The 21813-nt window shown below is 58.4% G+C and overlaps 2 protein-coding genes across 4 annotated transcripts; one reads left to right on the plus strand and one right to left on the minus strand.

The window, feature by feature from the left end:
- Nucleotides 1-2957: 2957 nt before the first annotated feature.
- Nucleotides 2958-17130, plus strand: FHIP2B (FHF complex subunit HOOK interacting protein 2B). 3 transcript variants are annotated; one of them, XM_054578955.1, is made up of 17 exons: nucleotides 2958-3099; nucleotides 7395-7473; nucleotides 9499-9668; nucleotides 10149-10253; nucleotides 10348-10470; nucleotides 10662-10889; nucleotides 10979-11175; nucleotides 11435-11630; nucleotides 11828-11904; nucleotides 12271-12460; nucleotides 13566-13711; nucleotides 13814-13942; nucleotides 14082-14172; nucleotides 14363-14506; nucleotides 14867-15007; nucleotides 15200-15300; nucleotides 15497-17130. In XM_054578955.1, the coding sequence occupies exons 1-17, from the start codon at nucleotides 3055-3057 to the stop codon at nucleotides 15633-15635; spliced, it is 2301 nt and encodes a 766-aa protein (XP_054434930.1). In that variant the 5' UTR covers nucleotides 2958-3054; the 3' UTR covers nucleotides 15636-17130. The 3 variants fall into 3 exon arrangements, with proteins under 3 accessions (XP_054434930.1, XP_054434931.1, XP_054434932.1); XM_054578956.1 differs by having other exon boundaries at nucleotides 11522-11630; XM_054578957.1 differs by lacking the exon at nucleotides 2958-3099 and adding an exon at nucleotides 7657-7797 and having other exon boundaries at nucleotides 7424-7473.
- Nucleotides 17131-18633: 1503 nt separating this feature from the next.
- Nucleotides 18634-21172, minus strand: NUDT18 (nudix hydrolase 18). Its single transcript, XM_054578771.1, has 3 exons — nucleotides 20916-21172; nucleotides 19795-20008; nucleotides 18634-19570 (listed from the first exon to the last, which is right to left on the minus strand). The coding sequence occupies exons 1-3, from the start codon at nucleotides 21075-21077 to the stop codon at nucleotides 18975-18977; spliced, it is 972 nt and encodes a 323-aa protein (XP_054434746.1). The 5' UTR covers nucleotides 21078-21172; the 3' UTR covers nucleotides 18634-18974.
- Between the last annotated feature and the right edge of the window lie 641 nt (nucleotides 21173-21813).

Genomic DNA, 21813 nt, shown 5'->3' on the forward strand with positions numbered 1-21813 from the left:
TAAATTGCCGGAGTTCTTTTACAGTCACGCATTGTTTTATCCTCTCCATCACCCTGTGAGGGCCACGGCACAAATCGTTTTCATCCATTTAGTGAAGGAGAAAATTGTGAAATAGATACATTTCATCTGAAGCCTGAAGCTACGTGCAGCCAATGAGGAGAGAGCAGAGCCAAACGCCTGAGCTTCCTGACTGCTAACCCGGGGCCTCCCCTCAGTACAGACAACTGCCTCCCGAAGGGCTGCCCAGGAGGCACAGAGAGGGCAGTGGCTCCACGTGTGCACCTCCGTGAGGCACCTGCGAATGTGTGGCGGGCTTAACCTGTTCCGGCACAAGGCGCGGGTGGGTGGGGAGGGCAGCACCACCCACGCACCTGCTCCCAGACCGCGGAGCAACTCAGCAAGCCAGGGCAGTCCTTAACCACAGCCTGCAGTGCCATGCTTGCAGTGGGGCTAAAGAGATATCCTAGCAGGGGGTCCAACCTGCTGGCGTCTCTGGGCCACGCTAGAAAAAGAAGAGTTGTCTTGGGCCACACATCAAATACATTGTGACACATAATCACAAAAAAACTCAATGTTTTAAGCAAATCTACGATTTAAGAACTTGGGTGAGTCTCTCAGTGCCTCCCCCTCAAAATACGCACACAGACACATGTCCACACACACACACACACACACACACACGGATGCAAAGCCTTCAGTCATTTAGTCCAGTGGTTTCCAAACCTCTAGTAGCAACCTTAAAAAAAAAAAAAAATCTTACTACTACTAGTTGGAGTACATTTATTTGTAAGTTGAATTTTACAGTTGATTTTTATGAAAATGAGAACAAAGAAGCTCTGATGAATAAAAAGCTTCGATGAATATAAACAAATTAGTCAGGGTTATATATGACAGTTGCCCTTTTGTCAAGAGGAGGATCTAATTTATTATTGTATGTGGTTGCATAGTATCAAGAAAATCCTGATTCGCACAGATAAGTAGTTACAAAATTGTGGTGGTTTATTTTATTAGAGACTATTTTTAGAGAGAGGGGAAGGGAGGGAGAAAGGGAAGGAGAGAAACATCAAGGTACGAGAGATACAGCAATTGGTTGCCTCTTGCCCACCCACAACGGGGGGCCCGGCCCCCAACCCAGGCATGTGCCCTGACTGTGAATCGAACAGGTGACCCCCTGGTTCACAGGCCGGCACTCAGTCCGCCCAGCCGCAGCAGCCAGGGCGGAGCCGTGGCGGTTTAACTATGCATGCCAGGTCTCATTCTTCCTGCTGAGCGGCGGCAGCCGTGCCCGTGAATCTGGAGCTTCGTGACCTGGCCATTTAAAACTGTCTGCCCTGCAGTGGCTTCTGCCTGCATTCAAGCTGACAGGCGGACAGGCTTTATTCGAAGTCTTCCCGACATGAGCTACCCTGGCAGCAGAATTTCAATACATCAGCGACTCTAATACTTTTGGCATGACACATACGGGGGGAGTCCACTGACTTTTATCAGAACTTTCAACATAAAATCTAAACAGTTAAGCCAAATGAAAGGCTATGGATTCCTGATCCACTTCCGCTATTCCCTAGAGTTCCCTGACACACGTCGAGGGGGGAAACATTTAATCTATCCAGCTGCTTCCTTTACCCAAGAGGAAATGGGCTCAGAACAGAAGTGTGGGCTGGACTGAGGCCTCCAACTCGCCAGGTCGCTTCTGGATACACAAACCAGGCTGCCTTCTTCCCTCTGTATACATTTTGGCCTAAAAGCCTCCCCAGAGGGCACCTACCTCGCCAGAGACCCACTTGCAGATGCACGGTTAGAAAGTACCAATTTTTCCCCGAGCAGCATAGGAGAACTAGGCTGCGAACACCAGCTCAGCCTGGACTCAGCCAACCCTGGCCCTCCATGCCTCCGTCTGGGCGGCAGGCTGCACTCCACAGCACCCAGACCTTCCTGGGGAATGGGGCCCACAGGCAGTGACGCTCTAGGTCCCACGGCTCTGTGACAGGGGCTACCCCCACCTCCCCATCCCGGTCCCTAGTGGGTCTCTCAAAGCCTTACTCTCTCTTCATAGGATGGCAGTGCTCAGCAGAAATGTATTTCGGACAGACAGCCATATCCTATTGTCAGAAAGAATCTCTTTCCATTTCTGGAGGGGTGGAGATGGTGGGGGGAGGGGACGGTGGGCTTTAACTTGTCAGAGTGGGCAGGTAGAGGGCGCATCCCCAAGGCCCTAGCTGTGGACATTCCGGGATCCCCTGCTCTTGTTGAGGGGTCCGCATGTGTAATCCTGGCGTGTAATTCTCCCGGTGTGACACCCACGCGGGAAACCCCCCCATCTGTTTCTTCCCTTGGGTCAGCTAAAGGAGCAAAGTGAGGCCACTTGTTACGTCCCACGGGACTTCTGGCCCCCCCCCCACGCTGTACACACTTAAAGTAACAAGCAACAAGTGAAATTAACTTTAACATTAATCCAATATGTATATTACCACTTCAACATGTAATCCACATAAAACCTCATTAGTGAGCTGTTTTACATTCTTGTACTAAGTGGTCAGAGCCCCAGGTGTATGTACTTCACGCTCAGCCCACTTCAATTAGGACGCGCGTGGGTCCGTGCTCCACAGCCACACATGGCCCGTGGCTACTGTGGGGGACAGGGGGGGCGGCGGGGTCGTCTGGAGACTTCGAGAACCCACAAAGCTGCTCATATCTGATGAAAACAACCTCCCGGGGCCCACTCGCCCTCCTGAAAGGGGAGGGTCGTTCTCTCGCTCCCACCTGGCTCGCTAGGGCGACCCGCGGGACTGAGCCCGCCCCTCCGCTGCGGCGCCCCCAACCCCGCTCAGACGCCCCTCCCGCTCCCCGGGCTCGGCTTCCTTTCCCACGGCGGGCGGCCCGGCGGGGGCTCCGGGGCCCTGCGGGAGAGCGCCCCCGGCCCAGGCGGGGCGGAGCGGGCCGGGCCCCGCCTCCCTCGCCGCGCCGCGCCGCGGGGCCGTCCTTGCTTCCGGAGCTCCGCCGCCCGCGCCGCCGCCGCGGAGCCGAAGCCGGAGCCGGAGCGGGCCGGGCGCCATCATGCTGAGCCGGCTCGGGGCGCTGCTGCAGGAGGCCGTGGGCGCGGTGAGGCCGTGGGCGCTGGAGGGCCGGGGCGCGGGGCGGCCAGGGCGGAGCCGGCGGCGGGCGGCGGGCGGAGGGACGCGGGCCGCCCCGGGGAGGGACCCCGGCCGGGCCGCAGCGCCCTTCCCGGCCTCCCGCACGGCGCTGCCCGCTTCCAGTGGCTCCTTTCCCGACCGCGCCGTTTTCCCAGACTGCTCCATTCCCTGACTCTCCTCCCCGAACTGCTTCCTGTTTATTTTTCCAGCTCCCCAGTCTCTCCCAGCTCCAACTCGCCTGTGCCAGTGCCCCCGTGTCACCCGGTAGCCTTTCCCCCCAAACCCCCAGTTCCCTCCCCCGGCCTCTGTGTGCCTTCCACCCGCGCGCTCCCCTCTTCCTGGTCCCCTGGGCTTCAAAACAGCCGCCCGAGCCCCACGACCAGCCCGAGACCTTGTTCAGGCCCAGCGCGCCCTCATTCTCCGCTCGGGAGCGCGGGCCCTGACTGCCCGAGTCCCCGGGAAGCCTGAACAGACAGGACGGACAGTCGGGGCCCTCGTCCTGGAAGCCGCCTTCCGCAGGGTTCCAGCGTGTTAATCTCATTACAGCACCCCTGAGTCAGGGGAGGCCAGCCATGCTGGGGCCTGGGGCAGCAGCCCTGTGGGGAAGAGTTTTTGATTTTTTTTTTTTTTTTTTTTTTTACGTTCTTTCAGAGTTTGTGCTTTTGCCATTTTCTGTTAGGGGCGAAGCTGGTCAGAGGTAGCCCACTGCGTTCACGTCATTCAGTAAGATAAAAGTGCAGTTTAGGGAGGCTAGGTGGAGGCCATGTACTTAAAGTGACCCTGCCAGGAATCTGTGAAGTTAACGATTCATTTGTCTCAGCATAAACCCTTCCTAATTGATCAGTTTAGTGTATCAGATTTTCTCAGGAGACGCAAAACCTTGGTTTCTACTTCCTGCCTCCCCAACAACCCCCCCTCTTCAAATCAGAGCTTAGTATGAATTTGCTTAAGTCCCAGCCTTAAGCAAACTCTTAAAGAAAGTGAAAAGCTTCTGCTCCTTCCAGGACTGCCCCGCCTGCCCCCAGCCCTGCCCTCCTCGGATGTCCAGGGGCCTCAGCCATCCCACCTGCGGAGGGGTTCCATAGGCTCTCTCCTTCCCCTCCTCCCTGTCCCCAGTCAAGACAGCTGTCACCTTAGAAAGTGATCGGACAGACTACTTCATACCTCTCAAATAGAGCTCCCTGCAGAGAGGGGTAGGGGTGGGGGTAGGGGTAGGGGTAGGGGTAGGGGTAGGGGTGGGGGTAGGGGTGGGGGTGGGGGACACACAGACAAGACCTTAGCCCTAAGAAGTGACTTTCTAATGCCTCCCATGCAGGAATTTCACAGTCCGGGGCTGGAGGAAATATTGGCGGTCAAGGGAGATGCCCCTAGGTCGCCTCCCTTAGGCCCCTAGAAGTTAGACCCTGTGTGGTTGTCGCGAGAGGTGGGAACCCCTCTTTGCTCTGCGCCCGCATCTTGCACGGAGGCCTTCCCTGTTGCGGTCAGCAGGTTAAGACCCCAGCAAGTGGGTTGACTCCTTGTTAAGGAGAAAACATGCTGCTCTTTCCTGCCCTCTTCTGACAAAGTGGAATAGCAACTGTTACCTTTAAAAAGAAATCATTTGGTACGATCTCTTTCCTCTAGAGGGAGAGTAGCTAGCAATTGTATCAGGTAAAGAATATCCCCCCTGCTTTCCTCTTTTTAATGGTCTGTTTCGGCCAACCTGCATTCTCCTATTTCTACTTTTCATACTGCATCATTATTATTTACTTATTTTGGTTTAAGCCCAGGCAAGGTTTCAGAGCCTATAAATGAATTTTGAGGTTCAACGCACCCTCACCCCAGACTCGTGAGGTAATTGTAGTGCTGGTCAAGGGTCAGAAGGCATTCCAAGTGACAAGGAGCCAGGGAACAGTGTCTTGAGCTTGCTGAGCTATTTAGTACATGTTACTCAGTCACTATGTGGGTGCCCCTGTAGGAACTGACAGATTCTGAAACACGGAACCCTGGCCCTCAGGGTGCTCACAGTCTGGTAGAAGGAATGACTGCCGACCTAACAGTAATAGCATCGCGTAGAACATGATACGGTGTGGCCGTACACAGCGTGTTTGGAACGCCTGTGGGAGAGGCCAGTCTGGTAAGGGCGGTGATCCCCTCCAACTAATTTTGAAAGAAGACATGGCTGGGCGGCCAAGGCGGGGGCGGGGGGTGTCAGGCCTCAGCCTCAGTGTTACTGTTTCCTCCCCATCGTAATGGTCTTCAGGGGGTTCTTCTTGCCTTTGTTTTCCACACACAACCGCCAGATGACTCTTCCTAAGACACAGCTCAGATGGCCCTGACCTGCTCCTCTTTGCCTGCAGTGTATTTGCATATACACTTGAATATGTATTTCTCCAGACCTCTTGGCTTGGCATTCAAGGCTCCGTCAGTCCGTCGTAGCCCCAGACATACTTTGCGCAGTACGTGCTGTAGGAAATGTGTTTCTTCCATCTCTAATTGTTGAAATCTGACCCACCTCTTCAAGTGTTGGTTCCGGCGTGACCTCAGCCTTCTCTGTTCCAGCCCGTTGGGAGCGACCCCTCTTTTCCCTGAGGTCACTTCCCACCTCTGCTGTGTTCTCTTCTCACACCATTTCCTGTCGCTGAGTTATTTGGTGCGGGCTTAGGTTCTCTCTCGTCCTTTGTGGCACTGTATCTTAGGCACCCTGGTGTTGCCTGTGGCATCGAGCATGGTGTCTTGGGGTGGCCAAAAAGTCCGTTTAGTTTTTTCTGTAAAATAAAAAGACATATTTCATTTTCACCAATAACTTTATTGATTTGGATATTTTGAGTATGCCAGCTATTTCCCGTGTGGTATAACATTGATTTTTTCTCAAGTAATGTCTCAATTTGATCGCTATAAACTTCAGTTGGTCTGCCCAACCTTGGAGCATCGTCCAGCGAGAAATCTCCAGCACGGAACATCGCAAACCACTTTCGACACATTCAGTCACAGCACTTTCTCCATACACTGCACGAGTTTACTTTTGCATTTCAGTTGCATTTTTACCTTTCTTGAAATAATAAGGCATAATATGCCCAAAATGTTGCATATTTTCTTCCATCTTCAATATTAAAATGGCTACGCAAAAATTCACCAATCTTGAGAAGTCTCTTTTTAAATGCATGCTGATATCACAGTACAGTCTGAATGAAGTGAAAGACAACTGAGTGCTACTAGAGCCATTTTACAGAAATAGACAAACGAACTTTTCGGCCAACCCAGTACGTAGCAGGCCCTGGGAAGACAGCTCCTGAATAGACTAAGGGAGGGGACACGCAGTCCTGTGGTGCAGTAAAGTGTGAGCTCAGCGGGCGATGCATCCAGGAACCGGGGGAGGGCTTTGTGCAGCTGGAGGCCCTCAGCTGGACCTCACTGGGCACTGTTGGGATCTGGGTGAGTGTAGAGGCTCCGGGGCCTCCTGGGCAGAGGAGCGGCCCGAGCAAAGACCTGGCATAGAAGTGAGCACCTTTGGAGAGGGACTACCTGATTGTGTATTTCTCTCCTGCGGACACTTACTCTGCAAGGAAAGAGAAGAAATGTGCTTTCTGGGGAGAAGTTCTCAGGGAAAGTGGTTGCTACTGGTTCAAGGCCAGGTGCAGCTGGGCTGTGGCAGCGCAGCGGGCACTGGAAAGGAGGCGCTTAGGGCTTGCTCTCAGCAGCGACAGAATCCTCCGAGGCCAGTAGAAGGCGCTGCAGCAGGCCTGGCAGAGGCAGAGCTAGCTAAGGAAGAACTCGAGCGGGCGGCACAGCCTGAAGCCTCGGACAGAAGCTGCCCATGCATCCTGAGTGAAGCGCTTTCTTAGTATTGCGCTGATGTTACCCATCTGGCTGAACTGAGCCGCTGTAGCCTTTTCACAGCTTTTCGCAAACTCTCGCATTCAGAGGGATCCGAAAACTGTCTTTCACACACGTTCCGTCCGTGCCATTTGCTTTTGTTGTTTTGGGGGTGTGCCCCTGTTTTCCCCTGGTAGCATAACCATGTTGTATTGAAATGATCTGTCTCTGTCTGCTTCCCCCACCGACGTTCCTGGCTCCTCTGAGACGGGGACTGTGGAATCCTGACCGAGGCAGGAGGACGGCATTTCCAGCAGGACGGGTGTCAGGGGAGGAGCGCCAGATTGATGGCGACAGTCCGGCCGTGTCCTGGAGGCCACGTGCTCGTGGGTGGTGGAATGCGGGTCCCCCGAGCGCTGGCAGCGCCGGCGCCGCATCACACAGGGCATGCCTCTGCTCTCTCCACAGCGGGAGCCCACGCTGGACCTCCTGGAGGCGTTCGTGGAGCACTGGAAGGGCATCACGCACTACTACATCGAAAGCACGGGTGAGGCCCGGGCTCTCCCAGGAGGAAGGGAGGGTGGTAGGGGCACAGTCATGGTCATGGTGCAGCTCAGAGAGGACGCAGGAGTCCCGGGGAAGGTGACATCTGCCCCTCTGAGGGAGGAGCTGTGTGAAACGGGAGTGAGACCCCCAAGAGGGTGGGGGTCTCACTGGCCTTCTCTGCCAGGCAGCAGCTGAGCTCCATTCCCAGCTTCCTGCTGGGTGGAGCATCCAGGCCTTCAGCCTTCAAGTGCCTGTGCCCGGGGCTTACCGATCAAAAGGAAAGAAATGGAACAAATTCCTCTTTTCTCTGAGCCAACGTAGAAGGGTAGGAGGAGAACAAAAATCAAGGCATGTAACTACCTGGTCCCTGTGCCCACGCGGGAGCACGAGGGAACCAAAGCCTGGGGGCGTCCGGGCCCGTCAGGCTCGCTCGCCGGGCGGCGGACTCTGATTGGCTGCCTGGCGGACTCTGATTGGCTGCGTGGCGGTCGGTGTGCTGGCATTGGTGGATGCACACTGATTGCCAGGTGACCCATGTCCTGCACCCCTACCTTTCACCTCCTGCAGTTCCGACTCGGGGTTGGTTCCAGCCTGTACCTGTCCTAAAGGCATCATGTCCAGCCTGGGCTAGGCCCAGAAATTCAAAGGTGGCCTTGAACACTCTGAAGGACCCTCTGAACCCTCTGTCAGACCGGGTTCCCCAGGCTGGCACTGGGGACGTTTGGACTGCGTGCCTCTGTGTTGTGGGGGCTGTGGGAGTGCACTGTAGTATATTTAGCAGTGACTCTGGCCTCTACCCATCAGAGGCCAGTACCCCACCTTCTCAAGTGACAACCATAAATGTCTCTCCTGTCCCCTGGGGGCGGGGGTGGGACAGAAAAATTGTCTCCCGTTGAGAACAACAATTTTAGACTGATAATTTCTCTTTTTTCATTGAAATATAATTGATATAGAATATTAGTTTCAGTTGTACAACATTGATTTGATATATGGATTGATTGCAGAATGATCGCAATAAGTCCAGTTAACATCCATCACCACACAGTTACAGTTCCTTGTGATGAGAGCTTTTATAGTCTCCCTTAGCAACTCTCATTTATACAATACAGTATTATCAACTGTAGTCACCACTTTGTACATTACACACCCTGGGACTGATTTTATAACTGGAAGTTTGTGCCTCTTAGAGACTGAAGGTCCATGGACAGAGCCCCAGTTCACCAGGAGAGCAGAAGGCCCAGGCCTGACTCGGGCCCCCCCCCCACCCCCTGGGGTGTCGCCTCAGCCCAGCCCGGTAGTTTCCAGAACAGCCCCTGTACCCCAGGTGCGGGAGTGGGCGAGGCAGCTGCCTTGCCCAAGAGCCTGTGCTTTCAAGAAAAGCTAGAGGGTGCTCAAGGCCAGTCCCAGAGCGCCAAAACCTTTAAAAAAACACCACCTGCTGCAGATCAAAGAAAGTGGCGCGCAGCAGCTTCTCCACTGGGACCGCGGCGTGGTGCAGCAGGGTCTGAACCCACAGGGTCTGAACCCACGGCCGGGCTCGGGGTCTTTCCCTGCTTCTTAAAAACTAGAGTATTGCTTTCCATGAATGTAAAAGGGACATAAGCAGGCCCCCGGAGATGATCTGTTGGGAAGCTGCGGGAAGATAGCTTCCAGACCCTGGGGAGAGACCCCGAGCCCGCAGCTGCTCGCTCAGGCCCAGAGCTGGCCTGCGGCCCTGGCAGGGACCCTCGTGTCGGCCCCAGGGTCTGGGGCAAAACGGATAGTCCCCCCTCTGAGCTGGGGCATGCACGTGCTCAGAGTTGTCTCCACGGCCTCATCCTAGAAGGTCCTTTGTGCTTTTACATGTGGAGGACTGACCTGTGACTTCCGTTTCCTCTGGCCTTCCCTGGAAAGCAGACTGTGAGCCTGGCCTCTCCAGGGTGCCCTCGGCCACCCCCACCCACCCCCTGAGCCCCTTGGGCTTGACCCCCTGGAGCCAGAGTGCTCATCTTCTCCCCACTCACCCTTCTCCCTGAATCTCAAATAGATGAAAACACGCCGGCCAAGAAGACAGATATCCCCTGGCGGCTGAAGCAGATGCTGGACATCCTGGTGTACGAAGAGAAGCAGCAGGCGGCAGGCGAGGCCGGGCCCTGCCTCGAGTACCTGCTGCAGCACAAGATCCTGGAGACCCTGTGCACGCTGGGCAAGGCCGAGGTGGGCGGGGCCCCGCTGCCTCCCGAAGCTTCCGCCCAGCCCCGGGCTCCAGGCCCTTCCACCCGTGTTCTCCCAGCGCCAACAGTGTGGAGGCAGGGTAGGGGGCACTGCCGCAGGCGCCTCAGCACACCCTCCACCTCCCCTTGCTCGTCTGCCCTGGTGTCCCGGCCTCACTGTTCACATGCATCCGGCAAAGATGTGCTGAGGCCAGCCAAGTGTCAGGCTGTGTTCTAGGCACCGGGGACACAGCAAGGCTTACGACAGAGGAGCCCGTGTGTGTGTTAAATGATGACAAGGTTACTGGGATCAGTAACGTGGGGAGGGGGGCTGGCGGCGCAAAGGAGGCCCGTGTCCCTGGTGAGGGAGGGCGGCTTGCGGAGACAGTGCCCTCTGAGCTGGGGGGCAGAGAGGAACTGCGCAGAGGGCAGCGCCCTGGGGCACGGCATCCTCCTGACGAGCACTCTGCCCCCTGACCCCCAGTACCCCCCAGGCATGCGGCAGCAGGTATTCCAGTTCTTCAGCAAGGTGCTGGCCCAGGTTCAGCACCCGCTCCTGCATTACCTCAACGTCCACAGGCCTGTGCAGGTGAGGGGTCAAGAAGCCAAGGGGTGTATACGGGCGCAGCCCCTCACCTCCCTGCCCCCCATTCCCCTCTGCTTCTATGCTGCTCCCCTTCCAGAAACTTCTCCGGCTTGGAGGGACAGTTCCTGGATCCCCCACAGAAAAGGAGGAGGTGCAGTTCACCACCGTCCTCTGCTCCAAGATACAGCAGGATCCTGCCCTGCTCACCTACATCCTGGAAGTTAGTGCCTCTGTGGGAACAGAAGCCGAGGGCCCAGCCCCGTGGCCCCTCTGAGGAAGCAGCAGCGGGCGGGGCAGCCTCCCCCGACAGCTCCGCGCGAGGCCCTAACAGTCCGCACATCCCACATTCCCCGGGGGACAGCGTGGGGCATGGGCTCCACCACGACCTGGCCTCACCCAGCCCCTCTGCAGGGTAAAAAGACTGCCGCCAAGAAGAACGCATCCAGAGAACCCATCGCCCTGTCCAGAGAGACGGCCAGTACCGAGGACAAGGACCGCCCTCACAGCGAGGCCCCCAACGGGGGTCCCTGTGGTGCCCGGGCTTTGACCACCCGGCTGCCTGTTGAGACCCCGGAGCCCGATGGAGGGATTGGGGAGAGCAACCTGGTCACCTCGCTGATTGGCTTGTGCAAGAGCAAGGTGCTTGATGCTGAGGCAGCGTGGGCCTGGCAGGGTGAATTGCTTGGGGGTGCAGGTGCATGTGCTGAAGTTGTACCCCTATTTCCTAGAAAGGCCGTGTGGCGCTGAAGGCCCAGGAGAACCTGCTGCTCCTTGTTAGCGTGGCTCCCCAGGCAGCCGCCACCTACCTGGTGCAGAGCAGCCCCTTTTGCCCTGCGATTGTCGAGCACCTTTGCCAGCTGTACCAGTCCATGCCCACCTTCCTGGACCCTGCAGACATTGCCGCCTCGGAGGGCATCAGCTGGAGGTAGGCGCTGGGCCAGGGAGGGCGGGGCTGCATCTTCAGAGGCTGGAATCCGGGCTTGGCCTAGCCTCTGGTAGCGGGTTCCTCTTGTTTTCTAGGAGGGAGGGGGACCCCTGCTGGCCATCTTCTTCCCAAGGTGACAGCCCATCCTAAGGGCTTTCTCACCCTCCAGAGAAGCATCCCGTTAGCTTTTGCCCAGAGAACCCCCTGTTGAACTGACCACCTCACCCTGAGCCCCTGCCCACCTCTCGCCCTGCAACAGAGGTTCCAGGGCAGGGGGAGAAAGGGCGCAGCTTCGTTCCGGAGCAGAGCCGGGGCAGGCCTCAGTGCCTCCCTCACTGCCCTGCAGGGTGCCCAGTGCCCCGGCCGATGAGGCTTCCTTCCCGGGCAAGGAGGACTTGGCGGCTTTCCTGGGCTGGTTCTGTTACTGCGACCATCTCATCCAGGAGGCACACACGGTGAGCGGGGCGGGGAGTTCCCTGCTCCAGGCGGCTCTCCCCTCCCCCTCCGTTTCTGCCTGGGGGACTGGGAGGGTCTCTCGGGAGCTAGGTTAGCAGGGGCCTGCTGTGCTGGATGCAGTACAGGGACAGTTATTTCTTGGCGGAAAACTGTCAGTGGAGATAAAGGTGTTAACCATGTGCTCTTTGGTGTCTAGGTGGTTGCTGATGCCTTGGCAAAGGCTGTGGCTGAGAAGTTATTTGTGGAGATTCTGCAGCCGCAGCTCCTACACGTGTAAGTCTATGTCCAGACCCCTCAGCTGTGGCCATGATGTGGATCCAATTGCCTGCCCGCCCCCGCCCCCGCACCTTCCTGTCCCTACAGCCAGGGGCCTCCGTAGCCAGAGTCACATGAATCTGTGGGCTCCATCGATTCATGTGGGCCAGGCCTGCCCCCCGCCACACGTGGCTCAGAGCCACTGTGGGCTAGCGGAGGCCTCCGCCCTGGGGCTCCCTGACCTCTGGAGGGATGGGAGTAAGCAGAGGCACTAGCCGGTGATGTAAGGAAACCAGGAAAGGGCCCTGCCCCCGCCCCCACTCGTCCACTCCCTGTCTCTCTGGCCTCCCCTCCCCTGTCTGGCTCAGTGTTCCGTCCACATAGATCTGAGCAGCGCGTCCTGTCCTCCACCGCCCTGCTGACAGCCCTGCTGCGCCAGCTCTGCGCCCCCGCGCTGCTCCGCGAGGCCGTGGCCTTCCTCCTGGGCTCGGAGCTGCGGCCCGCCACCCCCGAGGACGGCCCCTGCTCTCTGTGTGCTCAGCTCATCAGGCACTGCGACCACCTCTCCGACGAGGTGAGGCGGGAGGGCCCGCCCCTCGGCCCGCCCCTCAGCCCCACCCCCACCACTGCCAGCAGTATCTCTGAGGTCTCCCATTTTCATTAGGGCCCAGGTGGTTCTGCCTTTGAGACAGTGAACGCTGCCACCCCCACCCCCGCAAAAAGGAAAGCGACACAGTGATTGGGCCAGACTGCTTTTGTCGCACAGTAGTTTTCTGTGATCACATACCATATTTTGCCGTGTATCATGCACCCCCATGGTTTTGGCCCCAACTTTCAGGAAAAAACTCTCGTTTTAATTTTTTAATTCAATTTTGTATTTATTTATATTTAGAAACAAAAGTAATTATTGTATTCCAGGGTATTATTTTGCATACAGATACCGTTATGCATTCTAGAGTTACACCTTTTTTTTTTTTTTTTTAAGATTTTATTCATTTACTTATTTATTTTTCGAGGGGAAAAGGAGGCAGAAAGAGAGGGAAACATCATTGTGTGGTTGCCTCTTGTGTGCATCCCCTACTGGGGACCTGGCCCGTAACCCAGGCATGTGCCCTGGCTGGGGATCGAACTGGCGACCTTTTGGTTCGCAGGCTGGTGCTCAGTCCACTGAGCCACGCCAGCCAGGTAGAGTTACACTTTTAATGAATAAGCAGAAATAAAAGAATTAAAAGCATTTACAGAGATACAGAATTAGTACCACCCATGTATAATGCGCACCCTTACTTTTCCCTCAGAAATTTGGGCAAAAAAGCGTACGTCATACACGGCAAAATACAGTATTTGTGATGGCACTTTGTAGTTTGCAGACTGCTTCACTGGACTTGTTTGAGGCTCACGGCCACTCTGTGAGGTAGGCGAGGACAGCATTACATTTTTCAGACAGAAACTGAGGCACAGAGAAGCCAACTTCCTTGCCTGTTATCACATATCAAAGTAATAATGGAACGAGGACCAGCCAGACTTCCAATTCCCAGGCCCACACACTTCTGCTCCCCCCAAAACCTGCCAGGGAGGGGGACCCCCTCCTGCGGCCCGTTCTTACCTGCGCGAGCGCAGCCCCAGGCATACCCAGAGGCCGGGGCAGGAAGGGGCATACTGCTGACCCCTTCCTGCCCCAGATCAGCATCGCCACGCTGCGGCTGTTTGAGGAGCTGCTCCAGAAGCCTCACGAACACATCGTCCGAAGGCTGATCCTGTGCCACCTCGAGGGCCGCCCTTACGTGGCCCGGGGGTCCCCAGAGCCCGAGAACTACGAGGACACGCTGTAAGTGTGCAAGGACACCCAGGCCCCACCCCAGCCCTCAGCATCCCCACACTCTTTCTTCCGTGGGTTTGTTGGTGCCACGCATGTGTACCCCGGCCACAGAGACCTGGAGGAGGACCCCTACTTCACCGACGGCCTCCTTGATGCCGGCTTTCAGCACTCTGCCAAGCCCCCGCCATCCCCCGCCACCACCTCGGATGGCAAGACAGCGGTGACCGAGATCGTCAACAGGTAGGGGGCAAGTCAGGACGTCCGAGCCACTTGACTTTGTTCTGCCTTTAGGGCACAGCCCGGGGGCAGGTGTTCCCTCCAGGGGGAGATGGAGGGAGTGCGCTGGGCGCCCCGCCACACCAAGGGTCCTGTCTCTCAGCTTCCTCTGCCTGGTTCCCGAGGAGGCCAAGACCTCAGCCTTCCTGGAGGAGACTGGCTACGACACTTATGTCCACGACGCCTATGGACTGGTGAGCATCCAAGTCTCTGCCAGCGCCCACTCCCCGCCCCTCAAAGCTGTGGGGTTGAAAACTTCCTTCTCCCACTGCGAGCTCTGCCTAAGGCGCTGCCCGCTCCAGCCAGGAGCCCTGAGCCCCGCTTCCCACTGTGCTGGGGCCTCCTGATCATGGACCACCTCCTCTCAACTCCCTCCCGTTCCAGTTCCAGGAGTGCAGCTCCCGAGTCGCCCCCTGGGCCTGGCCCCCGGCTCTCCCACCTCTGGATCCCCATGAGCCCGAGCGGCCTTTCTTTGAGGGGCACTTCCTCCGAATGCTGTTCGACCGCATGTCCCGGATTTTAGAACAGGTAGCCAGCAGGCCTGGGCCCCAGCCAGAGGGCGGGGGCACACGGGAGCATTCTAGGTGGGTGCCTTTGGAGTCCTGTGAGGGAGCAGGGCCTGACCGTGGAGGGTAGAGGGGGTCTGGTCGTCTTTGGCTCTTCAGCTCCACAGCCCCACTCCCCCACCTTTCCCCAGGCGGGAAGCCCCGTCTCGCCTCGGCTCTGCGTGCCCTGACACGCTCTGGCCCTCAGCCCCGGGGAACCATGACACACACACACATCATGTGCGTCTCCCACCCCCGCACACGCTCATGCTGGCCAGGCGCCGCTCTGGGGGAGTGCACCGGCCCCCGCCAACCCCAGGTTTGTCCACCGTGTTCCCTGCAGCCATACAGCCTGAATCTGCAAGTGACCTCAGTCCTGTCCCGGCTCGCCCTTTTCCCCCACCCCCTTATCCACGAGTACCTCCTGGACCCCTACATCAGCCTGGCCCCGGGCTGCAGGAGCCTGTTCTCCGTGCTGGTCCGGGTAAGGATGCCTGGGATGTGTCAGCAGTGGGCAGGAAGGGAAGGGTGCAGGGTGGGGGTGGGGGCTGCAGGTGTGGGGGCCCTTGCCACTTGCCAGGGGGAGCATGGTACCACCCCCTGGTGTGGCAGAGCCAGGGCATCTCGCTCCAGTGTCACTGGTCCCTACCTCAGTCCTCTCTTGTTCCTGCTTTAGGTAATCGGGGACTTGATGCAGAGGATTCAGAGGGTACCCCAGTTCCCAGGCAAACTGCTCCTGGTGCGCAAGCAGCTGATGGGTCATGTCCCTGGGGAGCAGTAAGTAACCGAGGGAAGTGGGTGCTGGGGCAGAGCCCCGGGTGGGAGGTGCCAGGCCAGGTGCGGAGGTTCTGCGGCTGAGCCCTGCCCTTACTCTGAAGGGTCTGCCACTGTGTTATGCCGTGGAGACACTGAGATGTCCCACTGGGGGCACGCTGGCAGCCTTCCAGCCATGACTCCGTGCTCTCCCCCTCAGGCTGGACCACCAGACCCTCCTCCAAGGCGTGGTTGTCCTGGAGGAGTTCTGCAAGGAGCTGGCTGCCATTGCCTTTGTCAAGTTCCCCCCACAGGGTCCTCACCTGCACCTCTCCCCACCCCTGGAAGGGCATGTCTGAGCCAGGAGCATGACGGGAGGGGAGGCTCCTGACCTCGCCTCTGCCCAGGAGCTGCCTGCTGCCTGGCACGGCCGCCACCGCTCTTCTCCCGGGGCGGGGACTTGGCCTCGTCTCCTGCATCCAGGGGCCTCTGCCCCTGTGGCTCCCAGCTGACCTCAAGGAGCCCCTGCCTTGTTGGGTGCACCAGACTCGGCTTCCGGAAGTGGGCTTCCAAGGTACCAGAAGCCCAGAAGCAAAAGAGGTGGCCTCCCAGGCAGCATGGTGTCCCTGGGGCCTTCTCAGTGGAGCTGAGTGATGGCCAGGTGACCATGGGAACCCAGACCCTACTGTGTTCTGTCCCTGTCACTTGTCTCTATGGGACATCTGTGGCCAAGGCCACAGGACCTGTGACTCAGTTCCAGTGGCACAAGGGGGAGTGAGCTGAAGGCCTCAAGGCTGGTCAGGACTTTAGGTCAGAAGGTTGGGGGCAGGGAGCCCTGTCTCAGTCACGCTAGGTACCATGGATGCTGCTAAGACTTGACTTTTTTTTCCTCCTGCCACCTTGACTTAACCCTTATCGGGGGACACTGGATGGCAGGGGTAGCCCCCGCCTCTTGCCTGGCCTTCCTGGAGACTGTTGCAAAATCCCCAACCGCCTCATGGCCAATGGCCAAAGCCTGCTCCGCGCCCAGGCGGGGGCAGCTGCTAATGAGAACCTTGATGCAACTCTGCCAGGGCGGGAGAGGGCCTGGGGAGCCGGGGGCCGGGAGCCAGGCTCCAGCTCCAGCTCCAGCTGGTTTCTCCCTGGCGCCTTCTGAACCCGTCTCAGCAGGTCCACAACACCTGGGCAGAGGGGCTCGCGGCCGGGGGAGCCCAGGCCCAGCCCACAATGTTCTCAACAGAATGCTCTCCCAGGGGCGCCGGGGAGGCTGGGGTCCAGGGCAGCATGCCTGCCTGGCTGCCGGCCCCCACAGCCTGGCTGGAGGGGCTGGGGTCCGGCCGCAGCCCCGGTGCTCCTCTCCCTGCGTGCCCTCTGAGGCTGGGGCTGCCACCCCACCCGGCCCGAATCTGCCTCGACCTGCAGGAACACACAGGCGGCGCCAGGCATTACCTCACAGCAGGACTGCAGTTGCTGGCTTTGCTCCTGGGCAAGGAGGAGCAGGCCAGAGCCCCTTTCGCTTCCTTTTCCTGCCCATGCTGCTTCTAGAAGCCAGCCGCAGGTTGCCAAGAGGTGACATGAAAGAGGAGGAAACTCGGTGACCTCTACCTCTCCTGCATTCCTCCCAGCTGGGGAGGACTGAACTGCTGAGCTGAAGGACACCGGGCGTGTGCGTGCACATGGCTGTTGGTGTGGGACAGGAGCAGAGCTCAGTGGGCAGACTGGGCCTGGGCTACCGTTATGAAAATGGTCAAGCATCCAGCAGTCGCAGACACTCCCCTCCTCAGTGCACTTTGGCGTCCTCACGGTGGCCCCCCACGTCGGACACCACGGCAATAAACGGTGTGGTTGCGTGCACACAGCTGCCCTGTTCTCCAGCCTTCACGTCCTTCTGCCCTGGGCTCCACTGCTAATTTGGGCCCGTCTTCCTCCCCAAGGAAGACAAATTAAGTTCCTTTTTCAGCACTGTAGCGGAGGGGGGGTGGCGGTAAACAGGCAGGCTCTGGCAGCGCACGTCTGACGTTCCTCAGCGCCTGCCAGGAACAGCCTCCCTTGGCCGGGCAACACGGTTTCTGCTCCGCTTGCCCGCAGCCGAGGGCTGGCTCGCCTCAGGACGCCACGAGGGAGTGGGCCATCTGCAGCGTCTGCGTGCGGGTCTCACATTGGGTGCTTAGGTTGTGAGTTGTGTGACTGCTTTAGTGGTAGCCAGTGGGCCCACTGGTTTGAAAATCTTGTCCCTAAAACGTGCACGTGCCGCGGGTCCTCTGCAGGAGTCACCACACGTGCGCCGGGGCCAGGGAAGCCAAAGGCTCGAGAGGGCTGCTCGGTGCTCCCCTCCTCAATGCCCATGAGTGTCGCTTGGGTGGCTTTTTAAACTACCAGTGCCCAGCCCCACCCTCCATGGGTTAAATCGGTGCCTCTGGGGTGGCCCAGAACTGTTTCCAAAGCTCTCCGGGTGAAGCAGATGGGCACCCAGGGCTGAAAACCACCAAAGGTTAAATCCTAGGAGCAGAGATCCTTGCCCGTGGACATGGACTTGACTGGTGCGTCCTGCAGGCACTGCGAGAAGCAAGCCAGGGTGGAAGGGTTTGGTTCCCTCATTTGGGAGGCGCTAGCCCTCTACGGGGACCGGAGCTGTCCTACCGCAGCCCCCTAGGCCAGAAAGCCAGAGTGGCAGCCAGGAGAGGCCTGTGGGGTGGGGGAGGGGACAGTGGGGAAGGGCCTCTGAAGGTCCCAGTCCTTCCTTCAGTGCCTGAGTGTAGTTACTTAAGAAGGGAAGCCCAGTCAGGTGTTTCCCAGCTCAGAATCAGAGAGCTGGACTTGCGAGGCCTTTAGGAGCGCACAATACAGCGATTCAGCTGGGATGAGGGGAAATAAAGGAGTTTGGTTCAGTTTGGGCTGGAATTATGAAGAGGCAGAGGCAAGAGCCAGGGGGCCGGCAGCGTGACTGGAGGGCAGGGGGTGGGGGGGTCAGCTCAAGAAGGAAACCCAGGCAGGGCAGCTTTTTTGACTCTTGACCTACCTGAGGCTCCCCTGGTGTTCTCACTGCTCAAAGCTTGGAGGGTGTGTGGTCACATCCTACCCGGGCAGGCAAGGTGAAGAGGTCTCAGTGGGCCCCAGGCAGGCCGTGGAGGACAGCAGCACCCTGCAGTGTCCGCTTGCTGCCTGGGAAGACCTGGGTGGCCTTTGGTGGGACAAGGGGAGGAGCTTCTCTCTGAGGGGAGTCCCCCGCCCCTTCCTGCTCATTTTCTCCCCAGAGACATTTAGGCAGGAAGGCAAAGTAAGCAATACCTATTTACTCAGCGAGGAGCCCGTTCTGCGGAGTGGCCTCCCCCAGCGCTCCTTCCATGTTCTAAGTGCCTGAGAATCTGGCACAGAAAATGATGAGAAGATGCTGTCTCAGATCCAGAAAGTTCTCACATCCCCTGAGGGAGCAGTGCCCTCACTGTGCCTCATGACAGCTGGGTCCTTGAGCTCTGGACTCCTTGCTTGGTTAAAGGCACTGTCCCTTTTGGTGCAACGCAGGGGCCTGCCCCATGGCGAGGAGAGATGGAAGTCCCCCTGAGAAGAACTGCCCTGCTCCCAATACGACAGGATCCCTGGTTGCCAACCTCCTGCCTCCCTCAGAGGGAGGTGAAACCACGGTGGACGGAGCACAGCCAGCCAGCTCAGCCAGCTCCTTGTCCACTGATGGCACCTTCCTATCTGTTGACTGGGACAACAGACGATTCCTGAAGCCTCCGTAAGAGCTGGTTTTGTAGGTCTTCCTCCATCACCTTCCACCAAAAGAAGTTCTCACCCCGAACCTTTGGGGGCTCATTTTGGGTACCTGGGTTCCGAAAAGCCACCATCACCAGCACATTCAGGCAGACACCATCTGTATGGTCTTTGCCGAGGTGCTGTAGTCCCAGCAACCCCTTGGTCTCCACTGCCAAGTGGTGCAGAGTCAGACACTCCTGCAGCAGCCGCAAGACGGCCACCTTGATGCCACCCCTCTGCTCCATGGCAGTGAAGCCACAGGCAGTGATGGGCAAGTGAGGCACCCCCTCTGTGCCCACCAAGACCCACACCGTCTGGACACTGGTGAAGGTGGCCACGAGCCGCTGACAGACCAGACTGCAGGGAAGCTCTTGGGGCAGAATGAGAGGGTGCCTGGCCTGCTGGCGGTACTGGGCGGCCAGCTCCACCAGGCGCAGGATGTCGTGGGCCCGCAGCGGAGTGGGCAGGGAGGTTCGTGGGTACCAGCCAGCCTGCAGGGACTCTGCATCTGCCTCCTTGGAAGTCTTGAGAACACCACCTGGGGGAAGTGTGGGCGTGGGGTGAGGGAAAGGGCCTGTGGAGAGAGAAGTGTTGGGCCTGGCAGAGTACACAGCCACCCAGGCCTGCTAGCCCTGACACTCCGGCTGGGATCTGGAGAAGCCAGGCTTGTATCGGCCAGAACAGGGGCTCATCTCACCCGAGGATGAGCTGGGGGAGGGTGTCAGCTGCCCCCCACCCACAGTACCACCAAGTGTGCTCTACCTGTGGGGTGAGCAAGGAACACGAAGCGGATCCAGGAGGGGCCCCGCTCCTCCACAGACAGCAAGGTCAGAGGCTCACAGTGCAGCCCGGCCTCCTCCTTCACCTCCCGCCGCAGCGCCTCCACGATGGTCTCCCCGGGCTCCATTCTCCCCGCGGGCAGGTACCACGACCCATGGCACTCTTTCTTGGCCTCCTGGATCAGCAGCACCTCATCCTGAGGGGGAGAGAGGATCCTCACCCCACGCAGCCAGGCTGGGAGCTCCAAAGGAGGGGCACAGCCAGCAGCCTTCCCTTGCCCTGGGTCTGGATCTTAAACAGTCACCCAGTCTCCCCTTACTGGTGGACATCTCCAAACCGTTAAGCTCTCGTGGGGAGTTGCCCTTGCATGGCTGCCAGCTGCAGCTGTCCCTCTCTGCACTGTACCCTTTGCATTCAGACTTCCATTGCGGAAAGGAGCTAATATTCCTGGGAGCTGCTTCAGGGGCCAGGGACCAGGCCCCTCAGCGGGCGTGGCCATGCGTCCCGCATTGTCTGCGTATGTCTCTCTCTCTCCCACCTCCCCTGTGGTTTATAAACTGCAGTGGCCTGTTCTCACACTGGAGTCTAGTCTAGGCTTTGAAACCTGACTCCACCCCATACAACTCCTACCTATTGCAGTCCCTTCTCACTATTGTCACAACTTGTACTGAGATCAGCACCCAAGAAGAGCATCACACAGGGATGAGAAAGTCTGAGTGTAAGCGCAGGTTGTGCCATTACTGCCTGGGGGACCCGGAGGAGGTCTCTGCAGCACTGAACAGATCCTTAAGAGAGCCCACTCCGCCAAGGCAGGCATGTGCTGACTAGATTCTGGGAAAAGAAAGAGGAGTAAGACAGCCCTCCCCACAAGGAATTTGAGGCCCAGTGGGATGAGACGCAGGCTCCTGGACTCGGTTTTCTCCTCTGTGCATCTGACAATCGCAGGGTTGGGCACACAAGGCTCAGATGTCAGTGTGACAGTGCTTTGCAAAACTGGGAAACGCCACCAAGTAAGCGGTGGCTGCTGCAAAGGGGGTCCTCTGTCCCCACGGCCTGGCTGCGCGCTCCGAGGCCCAGGAGCGGGCCGGCGGGCTGACGCTCACCTGCTCGTTGAGACACACGGCCAGGACTACGTAGCAGACGTTCCTCCGTAGCCGCACGGGTGCCGGCAGCTCCCCGGCCGGCTCCGAGTCACAGCTCTGCACGCACGGCCCCTGGCCCCCCAGTACCGCCGCCAGCTCCCCCTCCAGGCCTTCAGAGGCCATCTGGTCCCCTGGAAGGCGGCAGCCGCAGTCCGCAGACCCGCCGAGCCAGGTGGGGTGCGACGTAGGGGAGCCGGCGGTGCGTGGCCCTGGCCTTCGTCCACTCCCCCGCGGACTCGAGCCGGGCGTACTCGCGCCGGGCGTACTCGCGAACGCGGAAGCGCCGACAGAGTCCCTGCCGCTGATAGGCTGCGCGTCCCCGCGGCGTGCCCGGATTGGCTAGCCCGCGCAGGTCACCGCGGGGGCGGGGCCAGTGCATAAGGGGGCCACACGCCGCTCCAGGCAAGTAGGACCCGCCAAGCTTCGGCCTCTCAGTTCGTTTCTCCTCGCCCTCTGCAGCCGCCGGTCTCGCTAATTTCTCCAGCGAGCACAGGTCTGCACAGTTCTGACGGTTACATCATCCTGCCTGCAGGCTGCGGGAGCGCCACGAAGGCCAGCGACGGTGACGTCACAACAAATCGGATAACGTCACGGAGGCCCGGGGCCTCAGCTGGAGCTCATTGTCCAGCTTTTGTCATAAGCATACCACTGCATCGCCCGAAATGATCACTTCCCAAATAACTTCATTGTTCACCAAAAATGTAGTGAATGTCACAGTAGAAGGAGGACACAAGTTCTTGCCTTCGACCAGATTCTGATCTGGTTGGGAAGGGAGGTATAGACATATAATAAAAGGTTAACCCGGGATTATACGACATGCGCTAACTGATTGGTTTGGACAGGAGGTGTGACAGTGTGA

Source organism: Pteronotus mesoamericanus, unplaced genomic scaffold (genome assembly GCF_021234165.1).
Source record: "Pteronotus mesoamericanus isolate MK-2021 breed Mesoamerican mustached bat unplaced genomic scaffold, CSHL_Meso_final contig_502, whole genome shotgun sequence".
In the NCBI taxonomy this organism is placed as follows: domain Eukaryota; kingdom Metazoa; phylum Chordata; class Mammalia; order Chiroptera; family Mormoopidae; genus Pteronotus; species Pteronotus mesoamericanus.